This window comes from Myiozetetes cayanensis, unplaced genomic scaffold (assembly GCF_022539395.1).
Source record: "Myiozetetes cayanensis isolate MyiCay16 unplaced genomic scaffold, myiCay2020 scf30, whole genome shotgun sequence".
Lineage (NCBI taxonomy): Eukaryota > Metazoa > Chordata > Aves > Passeriformes > Tyrannidae > Myiozetetes > Myiozetetes cayanensis.
In genome coordinates, this window is record NW_026087522.1 from 3,093,102 (window position 1) to 3,115,033 (window position 21,932).

Here is a 21,932-nt window from a genome sequence, read left to right on the forward strand (position 1 = left end):
CCTGTGGGTCCCTCCCAGCTCAGTGCTTTCTGTGACTCTGTGCTTCCAACGTGCAGCGCAGTTTTTTGGGCAGGCAGAGCGGTCCGTGCTGACACCGGCTCCCTTCGCGGGTGTTTCCTTCGGGAACCCGGCGCTTTGGGGACTGGGTTGGTTTTAATCCCCAAAAGCACTGGAAAAGTCGAGGCTCTTCCCGCCGCCGTCCGGGTAACGCGGGGCAGTGGTGCTGCCCGTGGGCCGGTGTGCCGGTGGGTGCCGATGCCCGGGGCTGGGGGCCGTGCCAGGGCTGGGGGCCGTGCCAGGGATGTCCCGGTACTCGAGGCTCGGGGCCGTGCCGGGGCGGTCGGTCGGGCGGCCCCGCCCCGGGGCGGTGCAGCGCAGCGCAGGCCCCGGTCCGGCTCCATAAGGCCGCGGGGCCGCCGGCCGGACCCAGCGCCCCAGCGGGAGGGGCGATGCGGGCGGGGAGCGCCATGGCCCGGGCCCGGAGCCGCCTCTGCCACCTCCTGCTCGTCCTCCTCCTCCTCCTCCTGCCGCCGCCGGCCGCGCCCGGGCAGCCCGCGGGTGAGTGCGCGGGGCCGGGCCTGCCGCCCGCACCCCCTCCGGCCCCCCATCCCCGTGCCCCCTTCCCCGTCCTCTCCGGAGGGTCGGGCCTCCCTCGGCATCCCCGGGGTCTGGCAGCCCCTTCCCCTCCCCTCCGAGGGGCGGCAGGTGGGGCGGGGGCCACCCCCCTGCCCGTGTCCTTGGCCGGAGCGGGGGGTCCTGTCCCGTGTGCCCCGCGGGGGGGCTCCGAGGGCACGGGGGGCTCCGAGGGCACGGCGGGTCCGTGTGCGGGGGTGCCGGGGGGTCTCCCGTGTCAGCAGGAGGTGCTGCGGGGGCCGGCCCTGCCCGGGATCGTCGGTGCTCCCGGGCAGGGCTGGTGCGGAGGGGCCGCCACGGACCCCGGAACGCGCGGGGCGGTGCCGGGGCTGGGCTCGGGGCCCCTCGCACCTGCCCGAGTTTGCAGGTGCCCAGGAGAGCTCCCCGTTCGCGCCCCAGCCCTCCCTGCCAGGCGCGGTCGAAGGCTCTGGCGAGGCAGGAGGCAAAGCACCCCCGGGAAGGGCTGTACGGGTGGGTGGCCTTGGCCATCGAGGGACCCGGGGGTCCTGCGGAGCCGGGCTCGGGCAGGACCCCACGGGCTGCTGTCCCCGGGGACTGGGGGCAGGACTCGGACACGCTCACACCATGCTCGTGATGTGGCGCTTAAGGAGTTGTTGCTGGTGTGTCCTCGGGGGCAGTTTATGAATTGAGACCATTCTGTTTATGGGCTCCTAAGGTCCTGATTCAAGGCTATACATACACAACAGGCAGAACTGTCTCTCTCTCATCATTTCCCCCTCCTGAAGAGACACACATGCTATGTTAAACTTCTATGTTTGTCATTAATGCATGTTTTTATAGGCAGGGCTTCCCCACTGAGGAATCTTCTCTAAAGCAGGTACTGGTGCCTCATGCTGAGGACAGTGCTCGTGTGGTCGGTGCCTCTCCTAGAGGGATTCTGTGCTGGAATCTCTTCTTTCACTTACAGTGGTGTTACTGGCGGGCGTGGGTCCTCTCTGCCTTCGGAAACCTCTGTCCCAGCTAATAACACCAAACCTGCCATGAAACATAATAAACCTCCTTCGTCTGAAGTCTGAGCATGAAGGGGAGGGCAGAAACCTCCAGCTTTTGGGTTATAATGCAAGTGCTTTGTACACACATAAGGATGGGGAAGAAATACAGTGCTACCGGAAACTATTAATTGAAACTTCCTGAATGACCATAATCACACAGTGATGTGTGGCCTTAAGGGATTTGTGGAGTGTGGCTTTTCCTCTCCTATTTGTGTCCACGGGAGGCCTCAGGGTTTGGCTGTGTGAATTAAAAAAGAAAGCATAGGCAGGGACTTTGTTTTTTGCCGCTTGTTCTCTTCCTTGGTACTTGGTGTCACACACACACCAGGATGTTCCAGCCATACTTTACCAGTTTTTGAAAGAATTCTTAAAGTTTTTAAATGCTTGGGTTTGAATTTCTGGGGAGACAGGGTGTTTGGTTAAGATAATTCCTTTGTTCAGATCGTGGAAAACAGAGCACTGCCTCACCCATATTTCAACAAATCTGAGACAATCATTCAGCAGAATAAAGAAGGGGTTTGTGGTTGTTTCCTCCATGTGAGGAGTAATGAGAAGAAAGGCATCTCAGTGTGGCTAACGTTGCCTCTTGTAGAGCTTTGCTTTCAGGAAAAGGAGGTTTGAACCATGACTTTGGAGTGTCCGCACATCTCGATCGTTCTCATTTCTCAAGCTAAAATTAAAATAAGAAACAGTGCATTATTGCACGGTTCCCTTTGGTGGCGAAGCCAGCGATGTCTCCAAAGAGAAGGTTCCCATGGGCTCTGCTGTGTGAGCAGAGCTGACACAGCTGCTGAGATGGGGAGGAAGTGAGTGGGCTCAGTGTGCTCAGCTACTCTGCATGGACACGCTGTCACGGGTGAAAGGAAGGGACTTCAGGGCCACTGATGCAGAGGAGGGGTGTCACAGTGGGATTACTCATCTTCCTCCACAGGGTATTGGGCTTTGCCCTGCTTCTCCTTGTGAGAAGGTCCCAGGATGCAGAGGATGTTGTGACAGTACCAGCAGACACGTGTGACAGTCCTTTTTGTGGAACAAGGGGAGCTGTTGTCTTGCAGACAAATTAGTGTTGCTTTAGGAAGGGCAGAAGGAATGGGGAGAGTCTAGACAGGAAACACTTACAGCATAGGTCTGGATTTCAGCAAGGGGAAGGTAAGAATGTTCTAGGAAATACTGCTGTGGAAGAGCCCTGAAACCTCATCAGTGTCCAACACCCCCAGTGAAATACTGAGAGAAACTGCATTAGCTGTTCTGGCCAGCTTTAATGTTACACAAATATTCCAGGTGAGCAACACAGCGAGTAGATAATGTGCCTCCCTTGGCATGATGGTTGGTCATCTCCTCCTGCCTACTGAAAGGGACCAGGACAGCAGGAGACCCAGCAGGTCTGAGGACTGAGCACAGGGCAGGGAATAGATGGAAAGAGGAGTCTCAAGTACTCTGCCCTGTAGAAGAACAGCTGGCCAGATGTTGCTGGGTGCTTTGAAGATGAAGCACCACCGAGGCACTCCTTAGCCTCTGAGGTATGGGAGGAGCTGGAACTGCTGGCTCCATAAGACATGTTCCTACTTTTAGTGGAAGACTCACTAACTTTGTGTGTTGTATAAACTTCTAAACATTTTTAAGTGGACTTGAATAATATTTACATAATGAAAGTGAAGGAGGTGTTTGCTTCCAGTAATCCAAAGAGTAAATTCTGCTACAGCTGTGATCTTAGTGGAAAAGTCAACTGCACCTAAAAATGCTTTTCCTGGTGTGTCACTGCTTGGAGAAATCCACTGAGGAGGCAGTGGTGGTTCTGTTGATCTGAAGGACGTCTGTAAGCCAGGCCATGGAAGTTTCTCCTCAAACAGAAACTGCTTGGCAAAGTCCTTCATGATTCTGAAAATAGGATACGGAGAATGCAGATTGATCTGGCAGCTGGTACCCTTCCAGCCGGTTGGGATTCAGGCTCCTTAAAGACAGGGATAGCAATCCCAGTGATTTGGACACAGAGAAGTATCTGGCAGAAAGAAGGGACTTTGAAAGGACAGTGCAGAGTGTTCTGCTGAGGTGGAAATAATTGTCTGCACAAGATCACGAGTATGAGAGGGTGAAAAATGGGGAGCAAGGATTGTGTTGGCCAGAAAGGAAGTGAGTGTTGGAGTAGGTTAAATGACAAGTGAATCAACCACGTGCCATGTGTTTTGGAGGAAGATCAACCTGTGGAGATCCATAAACACACAAAGCACATGTGCCTTGGTGTGTGAGGTCTCACTGGGATGTTGTGTTCTGTTGTGGGTCCTTCTCTGGCATAGGTATGGTCTGACTGGAGAGTGGAGCCAGAACAACCTAATATGAACAGGCAGAGGTGTAAGATACAGGTTCCACAAGGAAATACTGAATATTGGTGTTCCTTAGTTGAAGGAAAGGAGAGGGAAGTGTGACAGCACACTCTGGAAATCCAAAGATTTGCAGCCAGAGAGAAGGGAGTGAACTGTTCACCTCCTGTGGGGATTAGAGGTACAGCTTAAAGCACAATGAATGTGATCTGTTGGAGATCAGGGTGCTTGGTGGAGCTGCTCTGCGTGCAGCTGGTCCTGCCCTGGGCCCCGATGGGCTGGATGGTGTGTAAGGCTTTTGGCACTTCTGGTGAGCAATCCCCTGCCAGAGTGAGGAAGGACTGGTGTACATGACCTCGGCTAATTGATGATAACCGGGGTAATTTAATGAGTTTGGGTATTTAATGCTTTAGCAATGTGCATCTTTTGACTCATGTGCGTGGTTGATGGAAGATCAGAACTGATTGCTGGGAACTGGTGCTCTGGGTTTAGCATGGTTTGGGTCCAGCAGTCCCCCTCCTCTGTGGGGTTTAGGGCACGTTCCTTGTTAGCATCTGCCTGCAGCCCAAGCTGCTGAGCTGCTCATGTGCTGATGAGCTTGTTTTTATGAAATTAGTTGATTTGATGGTGTAATAGGCCACACTCTGAACTCTTTTTTTTTTTCATCTTTGCTTCCACTGAGGAGCATTCCATTGACCTCCCTTTGGTAGGCTTGGGAAGGAGTCACAGCCCAGGAAGGATGATAATTGAGGGGAAGTGTGAGTGTAGGTGGATGTAGCTGTGTGCTGGGACTGTAACTGAGCCAGCAATCCGTGGGCATGCCAAGGTCCAGGAGTGACCTTTGCTGGATATAGACCTTACCTGTCAGGCAGTGAACACCCCAAGAGCTCAGCTCAGTTCCTGGGGAGCCGTTATGGCTGGGATGTGTTCCCGTGGTTTTCAGGCTCCCACATGCCATGGGGCATGCACAGAATTCCTATGGTGGATTTGGGGCTGGGAGGGGAAGATGATTCACGTCTTCCTAGCTGCCTCCAATGCTTGGTAATTAATGGCAGCCTTTAATGAGATGAGATGAGATAAATGTGGCAGATGCAATGGTGTTTTTCTCTTTGGAAACACAATCTCTACCTGTGTTCCAGCAGGGAGTGGAGCAGCATGTTCTCGGTGGTGACGTAGTACAGCTCTGATAGCTGCCTTGGCCACTGGCAGGAAGCACCTGAGGACTAGAAGTCCTATAACTTGCTGAAAAATTTATTGCAAATGGCTGTGCTTGAGAACCATTAATGTACTGCAGTGGAGTTTCTCTAAAGGGCAGAAGAGGAAGCTACAACAAGCAGCTTATCCTGGGGACAGATAATATCAATATCTTCAAACATGTTGCACTCAGCGTGGAAACAGGTTATTTGTGAAGTGAGGAGCAGTGCCAGGGAGATACCTACTGGAGACACCCCATCACCTCCCAAACTTGGGGGGGGAAGGAGGGCAGAAAGGGGGGAGAGAATTGTCAGAGTATTCAGAGAGTTGAAAATTGGCTTCTTTTAGTGCCTCTGCTCTAAGAGGATTGTCTTGGAGTTGCACTCTTCCCAGAAATCCCTCCCAGTTCTGCTTCATGTGATGATTCACTTCTTTGTCTTCTGCTTCCAAGCAGCTCTTGGGGAGACGTGTCATGTTCCAAGTGCTGTGAAGGTTGTGAAGGTTGGCTGTGCCCTGCTGTTCGTGTGACCTGTGCCCTGAGACCTCCAGAACCCGGCCCAGGTGCCACAGTGTCCCACCCCACTACAGCAGGCACGTGGGGGTGGCAGGGGGAAGGAACAAGTGCAGAGCAGTGACTGCAGGAGCTTGGGGCTGGGCACGAGTGGAATGTGTGGAGCAGGCTTCCCGTGAAGCTTTGAGCCCACAGAGCTGTCATTTGATCAGGGAAGCCAAAGGCCCTTTGGAGGTGTGGTGTGGGTTTTGGTGTGCCCAGAGGGGCTGCTTTCAAATGGATGCAGCATCCTAGTCCCACTGGAGAGTTTTTGGAGTATCTCAGACACCAAACACTGGCTCACCTGCCCCAGATGTGGTGATGATCTCTGGAGAGAGACGGTGAGGATAACTGTTCCCTTCCCTTCCCCCTACCTTTGTCGGGAAGCTCAGGCTCCTCTGATGAGCTCATTGATTCCATTGCCATGAGCCAGTAAAACCACTGCTCTGGATCCTGCCTTCGATCCTGGGCGACCAACCTCCTGCTTCCTGGGGGAGCAGCTTCCGAGCCAGGCACTGGCAGACACCACCATGATGGCAAAAGCAATTTGCATGTGCAATTTATTGTTGTTTACACAGTTGATGTAAAAGAGTTGCTTGCAAAGCCTGGTGTTTTATGAAGGGAGCCTGAACTCTGGATTTGTGTTTGGTTCAGGGCATCTGTCTGATGTTGCATATGCAAATAACACATAAAGGGACCTGTGAGGGCCACTTTGTTGCAGGGATTTGTTTCACCTCAGTTGTTTTGATGAGGCCCTCGAGAGCTGTTTAAGAACATAATGAATAGCATCAGGCTCATGTCAGGAGTTTGGCAGTGCTGAGCGGGGTGAGAGTGTGAGGCTGAGCTGTTGGGAAGTGCAGGAGCTGCTGGAGCTCCTCGAGAGAGGCCACGAGGCTGAACCAGGGCAGTTCTGCAGCTCTGCTGCACAGGACACCTGGTGTGGCACTGCCTGTGCATCCCTGAGCGAGTCCTCGCTGCGCTGACTCCCTTTAAATGCTCCCATTCCTGCTGCTGGAGAGTGGTGGTGTGTGAGATGGGCACTGCTGAGACAGTAATTGGCATGTGAAGATTTAGTTTTGAAGCTTTCTGGTAAATTTGGTGTCTTCTCTGCTGTTTGTGTGTTGTTTTCTCTGACCTCTTACAAGGCAATCCAAGCGTGCAATCCAAGCGTGTCTCATTGTGAGGTTTCCTCTGCTTTTCCTGAAATAGTGTTTTCTTCCTTGTGCCTCGTGCTCGTGATTGCTTTGCTCCCTTAGCCAGCGTTTCTCTTCTGCCTTCCAGGTTTCCAGCAGATTTCCCTGCTCTCTTCCTATGAAGTTGTAACCCCGCAGAGGTTGGGAAGAGAACGGCGAGAGGCTTCCAACAGCTCCTCAGTGCAGGTATTGGGCCATCTTATCTTCAGTTTAGTGTCTAGTTCCTAACGAGATCCACCCAAAACTGGCCTGAAACGCTCATGGAATGCTGTCAGACTCATCCACAGTAAGGGATGCCAGGTTCTGGAGGCAGGGGCAATTATAAAATAGATTCCAGGCTCACCACTGCTTTTGTGGATTTCAAAGAGTGTTTTATTTCATTGGCATGAGTAAAATGCAACTTTTTTTTTTATATTCAGGACAAAGTATCATATGCTATTGAGATCGAGGGACAGGAATACACCATTCATCTAGAAAAGAACAAGTAAGTGCTGAGTTTCTTTAGATTATTGAATTATTCAGTCTGCTGTGTCCAGATGACAAGCTGGCAGGTAGCACATGGGTTCCATTTCCTGGGGTTCTCTGTGGGAAGGGCAGGAACGTCCCCAAAAAGAGAAGAGATTGAGTCCCAGAGTCCTGGCCATCAGCCAGAGACGTTTTTGGATTCCTGCAGCCCTGGGATCCCCTTTCAGAGCAGGAAGCTGCAGTTTGCTCAGAGGGGATCTGGGAAATCGTGGACGCGACTCTTTCCATTCACAGCTAAAAATAAACAAGCTGAACTGCATTTCGAGTAAATGTTTTCACTTTTGTCTGGATTTTATTTATTGCTTTAGGTTTGTGTTTTTTCCTGTCTCAGTAGCACAAGGACACTAATAAATGAGGAAATGGACTCTCTATCCAAGGCCTGAATACTGACAGCTCCCAGCCAAGACAGATGCTGTCAGTCTGGGGTTGAAGTGTTCAAGGGCCACTTACAGCACCAGCACGTGGCCATTGGTGCTCCAAACTGCCCTTGTGAGAGAGACACAACTGTACAAGTCCCTGGGGAGCTCCAGCTGCCACTTGCAAAGGCTCTGACCCTCAGAAATGTGGGAATTCAGCTGCACCACATCAATGGAATTACCGGGATGGCGCAGCAATCTTAGTCGTGGGAGACTTTCCCAGTGCACTTTCTCCCCACACTGGGCAAGAGAAGGCATATGCAGCAGACTGAGGGCTGGGATGTTTTTTCTTGTTTGAAAACAGGCTTTTAGCATAATTTAATAGGTTTTGCTGCTTGTTTTACTCTGAGTGGTTCATTTGATTTCATTAACAGTTCCACCATTCTGCTCTCTAGGATTTTGCTGTGTAAATGCACAATTTCTTTGTTAATTTTGGAGGGTTTTCCTTTTGAGTGTTTCCTTATTTAATTGCATTTTACATATTTGCCACGCTTTTGATTAGGATCATCTCAGTGCTCTGCTCAAGTGTCATTTCATGAAATTCCTCTTGTATTCCTTCTCCCCTTTCCTTGCAGAGAACTGCTGCCCAAAGATTTCACAGTTTATACCTATAACAAGGAGGGAAAGTTGCAATTGGAATATCCAGATGTCCAGGTAGGACTTCTTTCTTTTCATGCCCTCACTGAAGGTGACTGGAACACTGAGCATCTACGGGATGAGGGATTACAAAAGGATAGTTGTATTTTCTGCTGGGCTCCCTTCAGGACCCACTGCCCTCTTCCTGGAGAGAATCCCTGATTTTGTATGAGGATCTAGCCTGTAATAGACTTGTATTTTCTGATGTGGAAGTGGTTGCTGTCTCATTAAAAGCTGCTCTTCTCCAAAAGGCAGTGCTGCTCTCAGCTGTCGATGTCTCGTTATCAGAGCAGTCGTGTCCTTGTCACACAGCCCAGCGTGGGGCTGGTGTCACTTCTGGCTTCTGCCTTCGTTCTCCCAAGGTTGGGAGCCCGTGGGGCAGCACTGGGTGCTCTGGGGACTGCACAGGCAGCTTTGCTTTTGTTTTTACACACAATGGACTTCCAGATGGGTCCCCGAGCCAACGTGAATGGTCAGCTGCTGACCCTCCCGTTCAGCAGGGCTGCCTCTTCTGTACAAGCAGCCTGGCTGACAGGTTGCCTTTGGAAATGTATCTGCTTCAGGAGAATAGGAGTAAAAAGCGGGTTGTGTGATACAAAATGCATGAGAGTATTTCTAATGGCTTCACTCTTCCTTTGAGAGGGAAGTGTTAGTCATACATGATTCATAGGATCTTGTTCCTGAAAGCAGAACACCTGAGTCAACGGAGTATTTGCTTCTAGTTAAAAGGAACTGAGTAGAGGAAAAATGCTTTTTCTGCACGAGGTCACGGGAGTCACAGTGGCCCTGAAGGATTAGCACATACCTTAAGTGCTTTCTGCTTTCCTTGCTGAGCAACAGGTGACAGAGTCTGCATAATAATACCCCTACAGCAGTGTCCAAAAATGCCCCTGCTGGGGAAAATGGAGTGTATTTGCCCCATGCTGCCCCTTGTCTAGTTTCAAGTGAAGTGTTCCCTCTGTCAGGGCTGTCCCGCAGAGCCAGGAAGCGCCGGCAGCGCCGTGACAGTGGGCGAGGGCGGCAGGTCTCGTCCCTCCTCCTGCTGCAGAGAGGCCGTGGATGAGCCAGGACTCTTTGCCAGAAGACTGAATTGGCCCAAATCTGCAGGGAGGGGCTGGCCTCGAAACATGTGAGGCAGGGCGGAGGCTGGAACAGGAGAAGGGTAGCCTAGGTCGAGTTAAGAAATCCAGGGACTGGATAACACTCCAGGCCTGCTCGCCTGGAGCCCCTCACGTGTGGGCAGCGCCAGCTCCAAGTCTGGCTGCAGGAGGAATGGCTGAGGGGGCCAGTGGGGCTTCAAACTGAAATCCATAGTGAGCTGCTGGCCCCACTGAGTTGGGAGGAGTGTCTGCTTTGCAGGAGCAGGGATCCTGTTGGGTCCTGTGTCCTGTCCTTGAATACTGTCATGTTCATCAGTCCCTGTGGGACCAAGGCAGGTGGGGAAATCTTTAGATGCACGTGAGCAAATGTGGTAGAGCTGGAACCATGATAGAAGCTACAGGCACGTGGTAAATTTAACTGAGAGTGTTTTGTTTTCTCAGGTTGTAGTCACAGCTGGTCAGTGGTAGATCAGAGATCACCCTGGGCGTGCAGGTACACCTGGAGCACGTGTGTAACACACCCTTGTTTTCCCATCCAGGATCACTGCCATTATCAGGGATTTGTGGAGGGGACCCTGGATTCCGTGGTGGCTGTCAGCACTTGCTCGGGGCTCAGGTAGCACAACTCATGTTCTGTGTCCTGACTGTCATGTTGTGGCTGCTGAACCTGAAACCCACTTCTGCTGGTTTTAACTGCAGCTCAGCCAGTCAGGGAGTCACTGGCCAGGCCGAGCTGCCTTGGTGCTGTTGTCCTTTGGCATCTTTTATTCATGGAGTTGACAGATATTTGAAGTACCATTAAGTAAGTTATTACTGCAGTTTGTTACCAGTAAGTTGGTCTTGACACAAATTTGTCTTATTTTCTGATTTGCACAGATGGTCTCAACAAGGAACTGGACCTAAGTGCAGAAATGGAAAGTCAAACAGTAGTCTGCAAATTTCACCAAATTGACCCTAAAACTTGTGCAGCTCAAGTTTGATTGAAATTTATTCTACTTTGGTCTGATTGCCTCATGTTTTGAGCCACTGATTTTCTTGCAGGGCCATGCCAGGCACCAGAGGGGCAACAGTGTATTTGAACTAAAACATTTCTGCTTAAGGCCTGTGATGTAATTCCTGGGGCATTGCAGACCCCTAGAGAAGTGTTTGATTTACTGGATTTGTAAGGCCCCCTCCAGTGAAAGGCTGCTGCCAGGCCTGAAGTGGAGTGTGCTGGTTTGCAAGGACTGAGACACAGGCAGGCCTTGGTTATCCAAGAATAACTGTTCCTTTGTTCTGCTTTCTGGGTAACTGTGCTTAGTGCTGGCTTTCTCACACACTGCCGTGTTTTAGGGGCTTGGTGACAATAGGCAATGTCACTTACGGGATTGAGCCCTTGGATTCCTCTTCTGGCTCTGAACACATCTTATATCGACTGGAGAATGTGAAGAGAGAGCCCACGACGTGTGGAGTGACGGCTGAAGGCCCGGAAAAGGAGCAGGCAGAGGGAAATCCCCATCCCAGTATGACCCAGCTGCTCCGGGTAAGTCCTTCCCAGTCCCCTGTAATGGGTTTTGCGAGTTCACCTAAGAGTATGGAAGCAGCTTAGCAGATTTCCTTGGGCTTAGCACATACCTAAAGGTTTATGATTTGGGAGGTTTCTGCACTGCTGGAGAACTCAGTTCCTTCAGCAAAGCACCTGCAGTTTCCTCCTGCCTCTGCACGGGGCAGTGAGGGTGGGGCAGCTGGTTAGAATATTCCTGGGCTTTCTGGGGGGGCTTTTAAGGCCAGGAACACCACCCTCATGGAGAGGCTTGTGAAGGCAGTACTGCATCAGGAGCCAGGAGAATATTGTGGTGTTTATTCCATCCTCCTCACCATCACAAGAGCAGTTTGGTGTGAAGGTCCCCCTTGCCCTTCAAGGACTGGCTGTACAGGAATAGATTCCAGTGAAAGCAGGAGCATGAGAAAGGTTGTTGGCATCTTCTTGTATCTCTCTGCCCCTGTATAAAAGTGTGTGCTGCCCTTTCAAAGCAACCTATGTGGAGAGTGAAAAGATCCCTTGCTTTTGAGACGCAGGAAGTCTTTGTGCAAGCTGAGTTTTAGTGTAAAACCCAGAAATGGCCACTGCACTGGATTACACTGCCTGTGTTTGGCACAGTGTGCTTTGGGTGTGTCTCAAACCACTGGTTGTATCAAGTGAAATATGACAATGTCTTGAGTTGTTTTTTTTCCTTGTTCACATTTGAATTAATAAAACTGAAGTTGCCTAAAACTTTTTTTCCCCAGAGAAAGAGAGCAGTCCTGCACCAGACAAGATATGTGGAGCTGTTCATAGTTGTGGATAAAGAAAAGGTAGGGATTGTATGTGGCTTTCCCTTTCTTCCACTCAGGAGTGGACCTCTTCTCTTCATGATTACCTTTTTTTTGTCTTGCAGTTTGAAGATTTTGGGAAGAGTGAAACAGAAGTAAGAGAACACATGGTGCAGCTGGCAAACTTCCTTGACAGTGTGAGTAGGAGGGGTGCTGCGTGCTGCAGCCCTGCTGCCTTTTGTGAACTTCCACCTCAGGGTCTGTTCTGGTGCCACTCTGGGGAATGCATCACCGTGGAAGCTTTTCCACCTCCAAATTCACCTGCAGCCACCCACCTGGAGAATTAGTTTAGGGAACTCTTTCTGTTTGGTGTCTCTTTTACAGTGTGGCATTTAAGCATTGATTCTTTACCTAATGAGGGCCTAAATTACAGGGCAAATGCATTCTGGTGATTCCAGTTGTGTACTAGCTGTAGGGGGGGAAAAATCAGACTCACACAGAAAAGGTGGATACTTGTGATAAGATCTATAACACCAAGCCACTTGTTTTTATCTGAAGGTATTAATAAATATTTCTTTTTATTAATAAATATTTTTTTTCTTCCCCAGATGTACATCATGCTGAACATCCGCATCGTGCTGGTCGGTCTGGAGATCTGGAAGTACGAAAACATCATCAGCACGGACGGGGGGGCCGGGGATGTGCTGGCAAACTTCGTGCAGTGGCGAGAGAAGAACCTGGTTCTGCGGCGGAGACACGACAGTGCCCAGTTAGTCCTGTGAGTGCCAGCTCCTGCCCTTTGGTACCTAGAGGCTCGTTCTGTTCCTGCCTGCTCAGCCCAACTATTGTGCCAAAAGGAGCTACTGGACAACCTTCAGGGGTTTGTCTTGTGAAAACATTCCAAGTCAAGTGAAGCATTTTTGGGAAGGTTTCCATGCTCTCTGATTTCAGTGTCCTCTGACAGGTGTATCGATAAATAGCACATTTTTTTCTCATCCCACGTGTCCTACAGTGTTCTGTGTTGTGCTTCTGTTCAGATAATCACTTTGTAACAGATTGGGCTTGTCAGCCAGGGCCTTTTCCACTTGAAAATGAGCACAAACGTGGTGCAGAGCACTGCCTTTTAATGGAGAAAAGGTTGTTTGTGCAGTTGGTGTCCAGAAGCCGGTGATGTGGTTGGAGTTTGGCACAGGATGTTAATCTGTCTGTCCCTGCTGCCTTAAGCAAGCCCAGAGCTTCCTGAGCTGTCCTCTGCCCTGTTCCAGGACGTGTGCCCCAGTGCACTTCCTACTCCTGCAGATAGCACAGGCCTTGGGAAGTCACTGCCCAAAGCAGGGAAGGGGCAGAGGCAAGAGCACAGCCCAGACTGCCCTTTCCTTCCTCTGGGAGCTGAGAACCTCCTCCCCTCCAAGGCAGAACAGCAGCGTGCAGATGATGGGGGAAATGGCTGAGAAAATACTAATTTTAGAAGTTCTGCTGCACAAAGTAAAATGTGGTGCAAGTGTGCTGTGGCACTTCAGCTTTAAGAACAAAATGAGCGAGTAATGAGAAGCTTTTTATATGCAGGGAAGAGGCTGACTTTCTGCAAACACTTGGTTTTAAATTAACAGAATAAAGGAATCTTGAACAGAAAGTAAAGCTGAACTGGTGTGTTCGTGCCTGCAGTCAGTAGCAGCGCTCCTGGCAGTGCTCCTGTGTCAGCCTTGGAAAGCTGGAGCAGCAGGATTTGTGCCCCACAGGCAGGAGCAGTGTGCTGATGGGCTGTGAGTGTCTGAACAGTCAGATGATGGCCTTGCCTTTCTCTGTAGGAAGAAGGGGTTTGGTGGCACAGCTGGAATGGCCTACGTGGGAACAGTGTGCTCCAAAAGCCATGCAGGAGGCATTAATGTGGTGAGATTTCTTTGGTGATCTCTGAATGTGAGCAAGAGCAGAGTTTTGCACTCCAGAAGTCTTCCTGGAAGTGCAGAATCTTTCATAACAAAGCTGAAGTGGCTTATTGAGGGCTTTAATGTTGTCCTCAGCCATTTCTGACACTCATGCAGAAGGAACAGGATTTCTCTGTAGTATTTTAAGCACTCTTGGCTTGGAAGTACGTGGGAGCTGTGGGTGTTGTCAAATCTGTCCTGTGCTGTCTAACCTGCAGCCATGACCTCCCTGAGCAGTGCCAGTTCACTGCCTGTTTTATGTGGAATTGCAGAGCCTTAATGAACTGAACTGCTGGTCTTGGATAACTGGCAAGCCCAACAATCTGGTTTCCTTGGGCTAGTGATGGAAGTGCTGGAATTCACACGTTTCAGGAGATCAGGGTTGGTGTGGGGAATTCTAGTTCTTGTGTTAACATTGCAGCTGCTCTAGAAAGTGGAGGTTGTTGGGTAGTGTCCCAAAGAGATTTCTCTGAAGGCTCTTATTACTAAGCAAATTCCAGGCACTTGATTGGAAATCCGGCACTGTTGATCTGAGAGTCCTGATAATGTAGAGACAGAACAGCAGAAGTGTCTCTTTGGCACAAATGTAAACACTGACTCTGCCAGTATAAGCTCTCTGCTGATTGCCTTCTGTTTCACTCCTGTGCAGTTTGGAAGGATCAGTATCCAGATGTTTGCATCCATCATGGCTCACGAGCTTGGCCATAACCTGGGGATGAACCACGATGACGAACGTGTCTGTCACTGCGGGGCCAGCAGCTGCATTATGAGCTCCGGAGCATCGTAAGTAACTGACCCAGGGAAGGCAGAGGAGGGTCAAAACACCCCATCCATGCACTTCATTGTTATGGATTACTTTTGTCTTCAAATTCCCCTTTTAGAGAGCGGTGTCGTGCTTGTAGCTCATGGGGAGAGCAAACATTACCCTTGTTCTGCAAACAGAGGGGATGCTCGTGGGTTTTCCTAGTGTAAAGCTCAGCTCGTGTTCTCTGTTGCAGGGGATCGAGGAACTTCAGCAGCTGCAGCGCAGAGGACTTTGAGAAGCTGACTCTCAACAAAGGTGGGAGCTGCCTGCTCAACGTTCCGAGGCCTGACGAGACCTACAGCGTCCCGTACTGCGGGAACAGGCTGGTGGACGCTGGGGAGGAGTGTGACTGTGGCTCACCAAAGGTTCGTAGCTGGGTATTTTCCCAGTGCTGCTAGGGCAGCCTTGTGCCCCTTGCTCAGAGGGGGCAGTCTTGTGACACTCACAGTGCTTCTGTTCTCAGGAATGTGAGAGCGATCCGTGCTGTGAGCCAGGGACTTGCAGGCTCCGATCCGGTGCTGAGTGTGCCTATGGTGACTGCTGCAAAAACTGCCGGGTAGGAGATTCCAGCATGTTGTTTGCAAGTTGAGAAAAGAAGAGCGTTGGCTTAGCCAGTGCACCTGTGTGAGAGGGAGGTGTCCTGCAAGTCCACAGATGATCCTCCATTTGGGGCTTGTGCAGTGTTTGTCTCTGCCCCGAGGTTCCTGTTTCCTGATGCGGTTTCCCTCCCCTCTCCCTCCAGCTCCTCCCCGGAGGAACCGAGTGCCGGGCGAGCAACAACGAGTGTGACCTGCCGGAGTACTGCAACGGCACGTCTCAGTTCTGCCAGCCCGACTTCACGGTGCAGAACGGGCACCCCTGCCACGACCAGGAGGCCTACTGCTACAACGGCGTGTGCCAGTACTACGACGCCCAGTGCCAGGACATCTTTGGCCCGAGTAAGGGGCAGCACAGGGTTGCAGCCGCTCTGGGAGATGTACCTGAAGAACACCCCGAGTTTATTTCGAGTATATTTTACTTGTTTTACTACTGGCTGTGGTAGAGGGTTTGAAGCAGCGGTGGTTATGGCTTAGCCTCCGCACGTTGTTCCTGTGTCACGCTCGGTGCTGTGCTGGGGGTTCAAGCAGTAATTCTGTTGCACTGATCGTTCCTGGTGCAGTGGGATTTCTGCTCTACAGGGCTGCAAGGAAGCCATGAGGAAATATCAAATGGTAGAACTGACTCAGTGTTGAGTGACTGTTTTTCTCTCTGTTTAAACCTGGAGCCACTGTCACCTCCTTATAGTTCCTAAGCTCCCTGCTGCAGAGTAATTACTTTGGATATGGGAGACATGGTGTGAGATGTTTCTGTCCCCAGCTAATGTGTCTTCTCTCTCTGGGGATGGGCTGTTGTTTGCAGAAGCCAAAGCAGCCCCAGACATTTGCTTTGCTGAAGTGAATTCCAAGGGGGACAGATTTGGCAACTGTGGTTTCCATGGCCATGACTACAAGAAATGTTCCAGCTGGTGAGTTGAGCCCAGTGCCTGGGGAAGTTCTGAAATGCACCGTTGGGAATCTGTGTTTGGGTGCTGTAGTGTCAGTTTGGGATGCTGTAGCGGGTGCACTGAGGAGGGAGGTGGGACTGTGGTGAGGACAGCGTGTTCCACGTCTCCCATCATGGGTTGTGCCTTGTCCCAAGGGCTCACATGTGGGCAAAGGAGCAGTAAATCATCATGTTTTCCTTAATGTAAAGATCCCAACAGCTTCCAGAGAGAAGGGTGCTCTTGCTGCACTGAAATGAGGCCCAGTTCGGTTTAATTTGTCGAGTTGCCTCAATTTTATTTTCAAGTAGAATCTTCAAGTACAAAGGAAAAAATCAAATGGAACGTGTGATAGTCTTGTTCTCAGAATGAATTCAAGTGTCACTACAGCGTTCCTGTGTTGCTGTTGTAGGAATGCCATGTGTGGGAAGCTGCAGTGTGAAAATGTGAAAGCCATGCCTGTGTTTGGAATCAAGCCTGCTATTATCCAAACTCCCATCAGAGGCACCACTGGGGTGTGCTGGGGGGTGGATTTCCAGCTGGGCTCTGATGTCCCAGACCCAGGAATGGTGAATGAAGGCACCAAGTGTGGTAATGGAAAGGTAATTAACAATTTAGAAGTGATATCCTAATTTAATAATTCAGGATGTTCACAGGAATAAAATTTTCAGCTGCATTGTTTCATGAATATTTATGGGCACTATTTTTTGATGCCTGTAGTTAATTTAAAACTAAACGAGCCCATTGATTCCCCCCACTGCCCAGTGCTGCACTGCATGTGCATCAAACACTTAATGAGCCTTTCTCTTGGAGGTGAAGCGAAAGAAATTGAGTTTGTTGAGAGCCAAAATCTTTGCTCTGTCAATGAGCAGGAAGAGCCAGGCCCACACAAATGCCTTGAAGACAACTTTCAATTAAAATCCAACTAAACCAAAGAGCACAGAGGCTTAGCCCCAGCAGAGGAATGTGCATTCCACATGTCCTTACTGGGCACAGTTTAATTGCTGTTCCTTTACATTCAGACTAGAGACAAAAGGCCCTAGTGCCAGCTCAGGCCCCATGCTGAGAGGCCCTTTGTGGAGCAGAGTTTCTGCAGAGTTGGGGTTTATCAGTGAGAGTGTGAGAGGCTTTGTGGCAGGAGCACTGTGTGGCTGCAGAGCTCCACGCTGGGAGCAGGAAGCTGGGGAGGCAGGGGGCACTGAAATGTCATCTTCCCTCATCCGTGTGCATCTCTGCTCCCCAGATCTGCAGGCACTTCCAGTGTGTGAGTGCCTCTGTCCTGAACTACGACTGTGATGTGGAGAAGCAATGCCACGGGCATGGGGTAAGCGGGGCAGGAGAAGGCAGCAAGTTTTTAAATGGTGATTGGTACCTTTATTTTTCTGTTTTGTGCGAACTGTAAAACTCTCTCTAGGCAAGAGAGCCTGTAACAGTGTCAAAAAAATCTTTGACAAAGCTCTTTGCCAGGCAAGAATTCCCAATTCCAGTATCACTAATGAAATTTGACTCTGCATCTCAAAAAAAAAAAAAAAAAAAAAGAGGCAAGCAAAAGCCATGGTGTGTAAGCTGTTGGGATAGCTAATCCTTGGAAGCCTTTCCTGAACAGTGCTGTGCGTGCTCAGTCATGTGAAATCTGGGGGTGCCTGGCCAAGGACTGTTTGGAGTCGATGTGGGAGTTACTGGGTGAAGCTCTCCAGGCTGAGCAGCACAGCAGGACACAGCAGGTCGTGGCTGCTGCACGCTGCTCTAATTGCATGGAAATGGAAGTTCCTGAGCAGAGGTGGTTGTGGTGTTTGTGTTTTGGAATACAGGTGTGCAACAACAACAGGAACTGCCACTGTGAAGCAGGCTGGGCCCCCCCTTTCTGTGACACCAAAGGCTACGGAGGCAGCGTGGACAGTGGTCCCCCGTACAATGGCAAGTGGTGTGGGAGCTGTGGGGCAGTGGTTGGAGAAGTGGAAGATTTAGCATCAGACCAAAGGGCAGAAGCTCTGTCTTCCTCTCTCATAACATCTTCGCAGTAATGAAAAATGAGGATTGATCTCCTAATTCAATATGCTGTTGTAGCCCGGGGTGTTATGGCATGTACAGCTCTTTCATCTTTAACCAGGCAATCCCTGTGAAAAGATAAACAGAAAAGAATCTCTTTGGGCATTTATCTTGCAGTCTTACCGGGTTCTTTTGTTTTTCTTCTGTGAAAAATGGAAAGCAGTTGTAGAACCACTTCACTGCCGCTGTGAGTCAGGTGGTGGTGACACCACATCAGACTTATTTCTTCTCCACGGTTTTGTGCCCTCAGACAAAGACACCTCTCTGCGGGACGGGCTGCTGGTGTTCTTTTTCCTGGTGCTGCCACTCCTGGTTGCTGCTGCCCTGGCCTTTGTAAGGAGGGACAGGCTGAAGCGATGCTTCAGGAGGCTGATGTCCCGCTGCCACTCGTGAGTGCCTTCTCCTTCCCACCTTCTCCTCAGCCCTTGGAATGCTCTGGGGATGTTGTGTATAGGAGCCAGTGCCAGGGTGTGGAGGTGTATCCCAGTCCCAGGTCAGGCAAAGACCCCTGCATCCAATGGCATGTGTAGCCTGCCCCTGGCAATGACAAAAAAGGCAGTTTCATCCTAAATCAAGAGAGCAAAGAATTTTCTCTTTACCATTATGTCTGTTGTCGTGCATTAGAGATGGGGGTCTATATTTTTGGGTCCCACCTTGCTATTAAGTGGCAAGGGGAAGCTCTCAGAATCCTAAACAGAGAGTTGTTGTTTAACTAGATTTGTGGTAAATATTATCTTGCTGACATTTGATGTCTAATAGGACAGTATAAGTCCAGCTGTCAGGGTTCATGGCCTGCACAGTCACTGTGTCCAGGTTATGTGCTCACACAGTCCCTTTCCATCGGATTTCAGGTCACTTCAGTCACCTCCTCCTCGGCCAGACACCGAACCCAGGGACTACCAGCACAGAGGCTTCTCCCACGGCATGCCTTACGCTCCAAGAGCTGTACCCACGGTAGGAGTCGTCTCCTCTCCGTTACTGGGTTACTCTCAAGTAACAGATGATAGTATTTTATGTAATATTTGCCCTAATAAAAGCTTCAAAGTTACTTCTTCATTTCTGGAAATGGTGTCTTCCCTTTGCTAAGAAGCAGAGGGAATATTTATTTCCTAATTAGCGGTCGTGAGTGACACTTAACTAATGACACAAACACTTCGACTCCCTGCGTGCAATTTGTGAACGGTCTTGTTATATTCTCTTTAGCAGGACATGGATCCAAACACCTTTCCTGTCCCAGCTTACCCAGTGAACCAGCACCCTCAACAGGCTTTCCACCAGCCCTACTATCCCCCGCCGCAGTACCCGGTGCAGCAGCCGCCGAGGCTGCCCAGCAGGTCAGTGGAGTTACTGCGAATACCTGTTGGCACTGAAGGGGTTTGTCCTCCTGGCCTCCCTCCCCGGGAGCACTGGGGTGTTCCATCATGTGCTGTGTGCAGGCAGGGCTGACTTCTCCCTGGGAGAAGTTCCTCCTTCACCTCACCCTGAGCTGCTGGGCCGTGCCCCCTGTGTGGTGATGGACAAGGCTCGGCCTTGCTGGGGGAGGGGGGCAGTGGCCGTGGCTTGGTGGCCGGGGGGGGTCTCGTGCTGGGTGGGTGATGGGTGTGGGTGGTGGGTGCAGCCCCCCTGACTGATGGCAGCTCCTGTGTCCTCTTGCAGGCCACCACCCCCGCAGCAGAAGGTCGTACCTCAGGGGCCGCCACCGCCACAGCAGAAATGTTTACCTCAGGGACAGTATTTCCCTTCCCGACCGGCACCTTTGCCTCCCAAATAGCTTTGGGCTTTCTCGGGGCCTTCCCCTGAGCTGAGCTGGTGGCTGTCCCCCTCGTGGCACCACGGCAGCTGGGACAGGGCAGGGAGAGATCCAAACCAGGAATGTAGGACTTCACACTAATAAATACCTCGACCAAAGCTCCAGGGACTGAGACACCCGGCCTGTTCCTCGCTCCGTCCGTCCGAGCTGCAGCCGGGCTGGCAGCGGGAGCGCAGCAGCCTGGGGGGGAAACAGCCCTGAAATCCAGCACGTGGGGCTTGCTTTGGGTTTCCCCATTTCTGCCCTGAGCCCTGGTAAGGAAATTGTCTGGTTCATTGTCATCTCTCTGACTGTGCAGTGAGGAATCGGAGTAACCCGCTTGCAAAACAAGGAGATCTGGTCAGTTAATTTACAGTTACTCTGCATGGACTAGAAAGTGTTTCCTGTGTACACCTTGATGGCACAAGTGGAATGAGGTCTCAGTGGACTTTTTCAGACGAAGAGAGATATATTTTAAACATGTTTGTGCATGTATATATGTTTATAGATGCGTAATAATGCACTTAAATCCTTAATTCCATGCTGACTGACACTAAACTGTGCTGTAGGAACACTGAGTTTAATGCTTTTTAATTAGAGATTGGCTAAATGAGACTCCTGTACTAATTCCCACTAATACATGGATAGGCAGTGAAGATAAAGGTACGAGAAGACACGGCCATGTTCTGGTTTTAAAAAATGGGGTGCTGTTAGGTTTTAATTCAGGTTTAAGGACAGAGCAGCAGTTCCTGCAGGACAGTAGGAAGCAGGAAGTGTCTCTGCCTGGACCAACAGAGCTTCTCTGTGCACTTCAAACAGGAACCTGGTGACTGCACCCTCTCTTTTAATCCCCAAACCTTTGTAGTGTCAGTCAGGATGCTTTCAGGCCACCTTGTGTCAGACTAGAGTGCCCTCTGCTCCTGCCCCACGGGCTAGACTGGAGTTTGGAATTCCTCCTGAGCGGAGTTGCTCAGCATGCAGTGTGCTGGGAGAGGAGGAGGAGCTGTGGATCCTGATCCTGTGGAGCCGTGGGTAGAAGCTGGATGTTGTGGTCACAAATAGGAATCTATTTCACAACTTGCTAAAAGTGCTGAAGAGAATGCTGGGCTGTTTCACTCTGTGCTCACCACAAGCACAGCTCAATCTGTAAAATCCCCCTAATATTGCCAAAAAAATCATCTTTTCCTCTGTATATACATATATAAATATATATATATAGTGTGTGCAGTAATAAAATACTTGAACTCCTGTGGTTTCCCATAAACTTAGACTAAGATTTATAACACTATTAAAATCTGTAAAATGTCACCTAGAATTTCACCAGCTGTACTGGTGGGGGTCTCCTGTTTGTTCCAAGATAATCAATCACTTCCAAATGTTGCTGTGTCCTGCTCCCCCTGGGCTGTCTGTCTGTCTCTCACAGGGAGCTCTGCAGCTGGCCCATCTCTAGCCCCAGTCAGAGGGTGGGAGGGAGGAGAGGATCCAGGGAATGAAGTCATCCAGAGGGATGTGCTCAGCTGTGTGTGACGCTGTGTGTCTGAACTAAACTATGCTGAAAATGGTGCCTTTACAAGACAAAGAGTTCTTGCACTCCCAGCGTGCACGTTGGAATAGCTGAGGGCAGGGACGTGGGGCTTAGGGGTGATCTCGTGGACAGGACGTGGCTCCAGTGTTTTGTGTTGAATGCTGACGATGACTACTGACTTTCTTTTGTAAAGTGTACGGATTCCTGTCCCCGGGCGGGTCTGGAGCTGGCGGGGCCGCGGTCGACACCCGTGGGCTCCCCCACAGCCGGCCCATGCCGGGCTCTGGCCAAAGGGCTGTTCCCAACCCCTTTGTACGGACCCAACGAGCAATAAAGATGCCAGTTTTGTACAAGGCTCTGCCTCAGCCTCTGCTTTAGGGGCGGGAGGGGCCGTTACCAGCGGGACCGTTACCTGTGGGGCGGTTACTGGTGGGCTGTGGGGCTGTTACC

The 21,932-nt window shown here is 50.7% G+C and overlaps 1 protein-coding gene across 4 annotated transcripts; it reads left to right on the forward strand.

Annotated features, from left to right (window-relative positions):
* Window positions 1-400: 400 nt before the first annotated feature.
* LOC126645527 (disintegrin and metalloproteinase domain-containing protein 9-like) lies at window positions 401-21,835 on the forward strand. 4 transcript variants are annotated; one of them, XM_050326054.1, is made up of 22 exons: window positions 401-558; window positions 6,990-7,087; window positions 7,321-7,385; window positions 8,418-8,496; window positions 10,118-10,194; window positions 10,911-11,100; window positions 11,847-11,912; window positions 11,996-12,067; window positions 12,479-12,648; window positions 13,679-13,760; window positions 14,445-14,578; window positions 14,794-14,965; window positions 15,064-15,156; window positions 15,343-15,607; window positions 15,999-16,104; window positions 16,532-16,721; window positions 17,363-17,443; window positions 17,931-18,036; window positions 18,419-18,557; window positions 19,020-19,122; window positions 19,372-19,502; window positions 19,825-21,835. In XM_050326054.1, exons 1-22 carry the CDS (start codon window positions 450-452, stop codon window positions 19,937-19,939), a joined length of 2,643 nt encoding a protein of 880 aa, XP_050182011.1. In that variant the 5' UTR covers window positions 401-449; the 3' UTR covers window positions 19,940-21,835. The 4 variants fall into 4 exon arrangements, with proteins under 4 accessions (XP_050182011.1, XP_050182012.1, XP_050182013.1 ...); XM_050326055.1 differs by having other exon boundaries at window positions 19,375-19,502; XM_050326056.1 differs by having other exon boundaries at window positions 15,343-15,538.
* The last annotated feature ends 97 nt before the right edge of the window (window positions 21,836-21,932 follow it).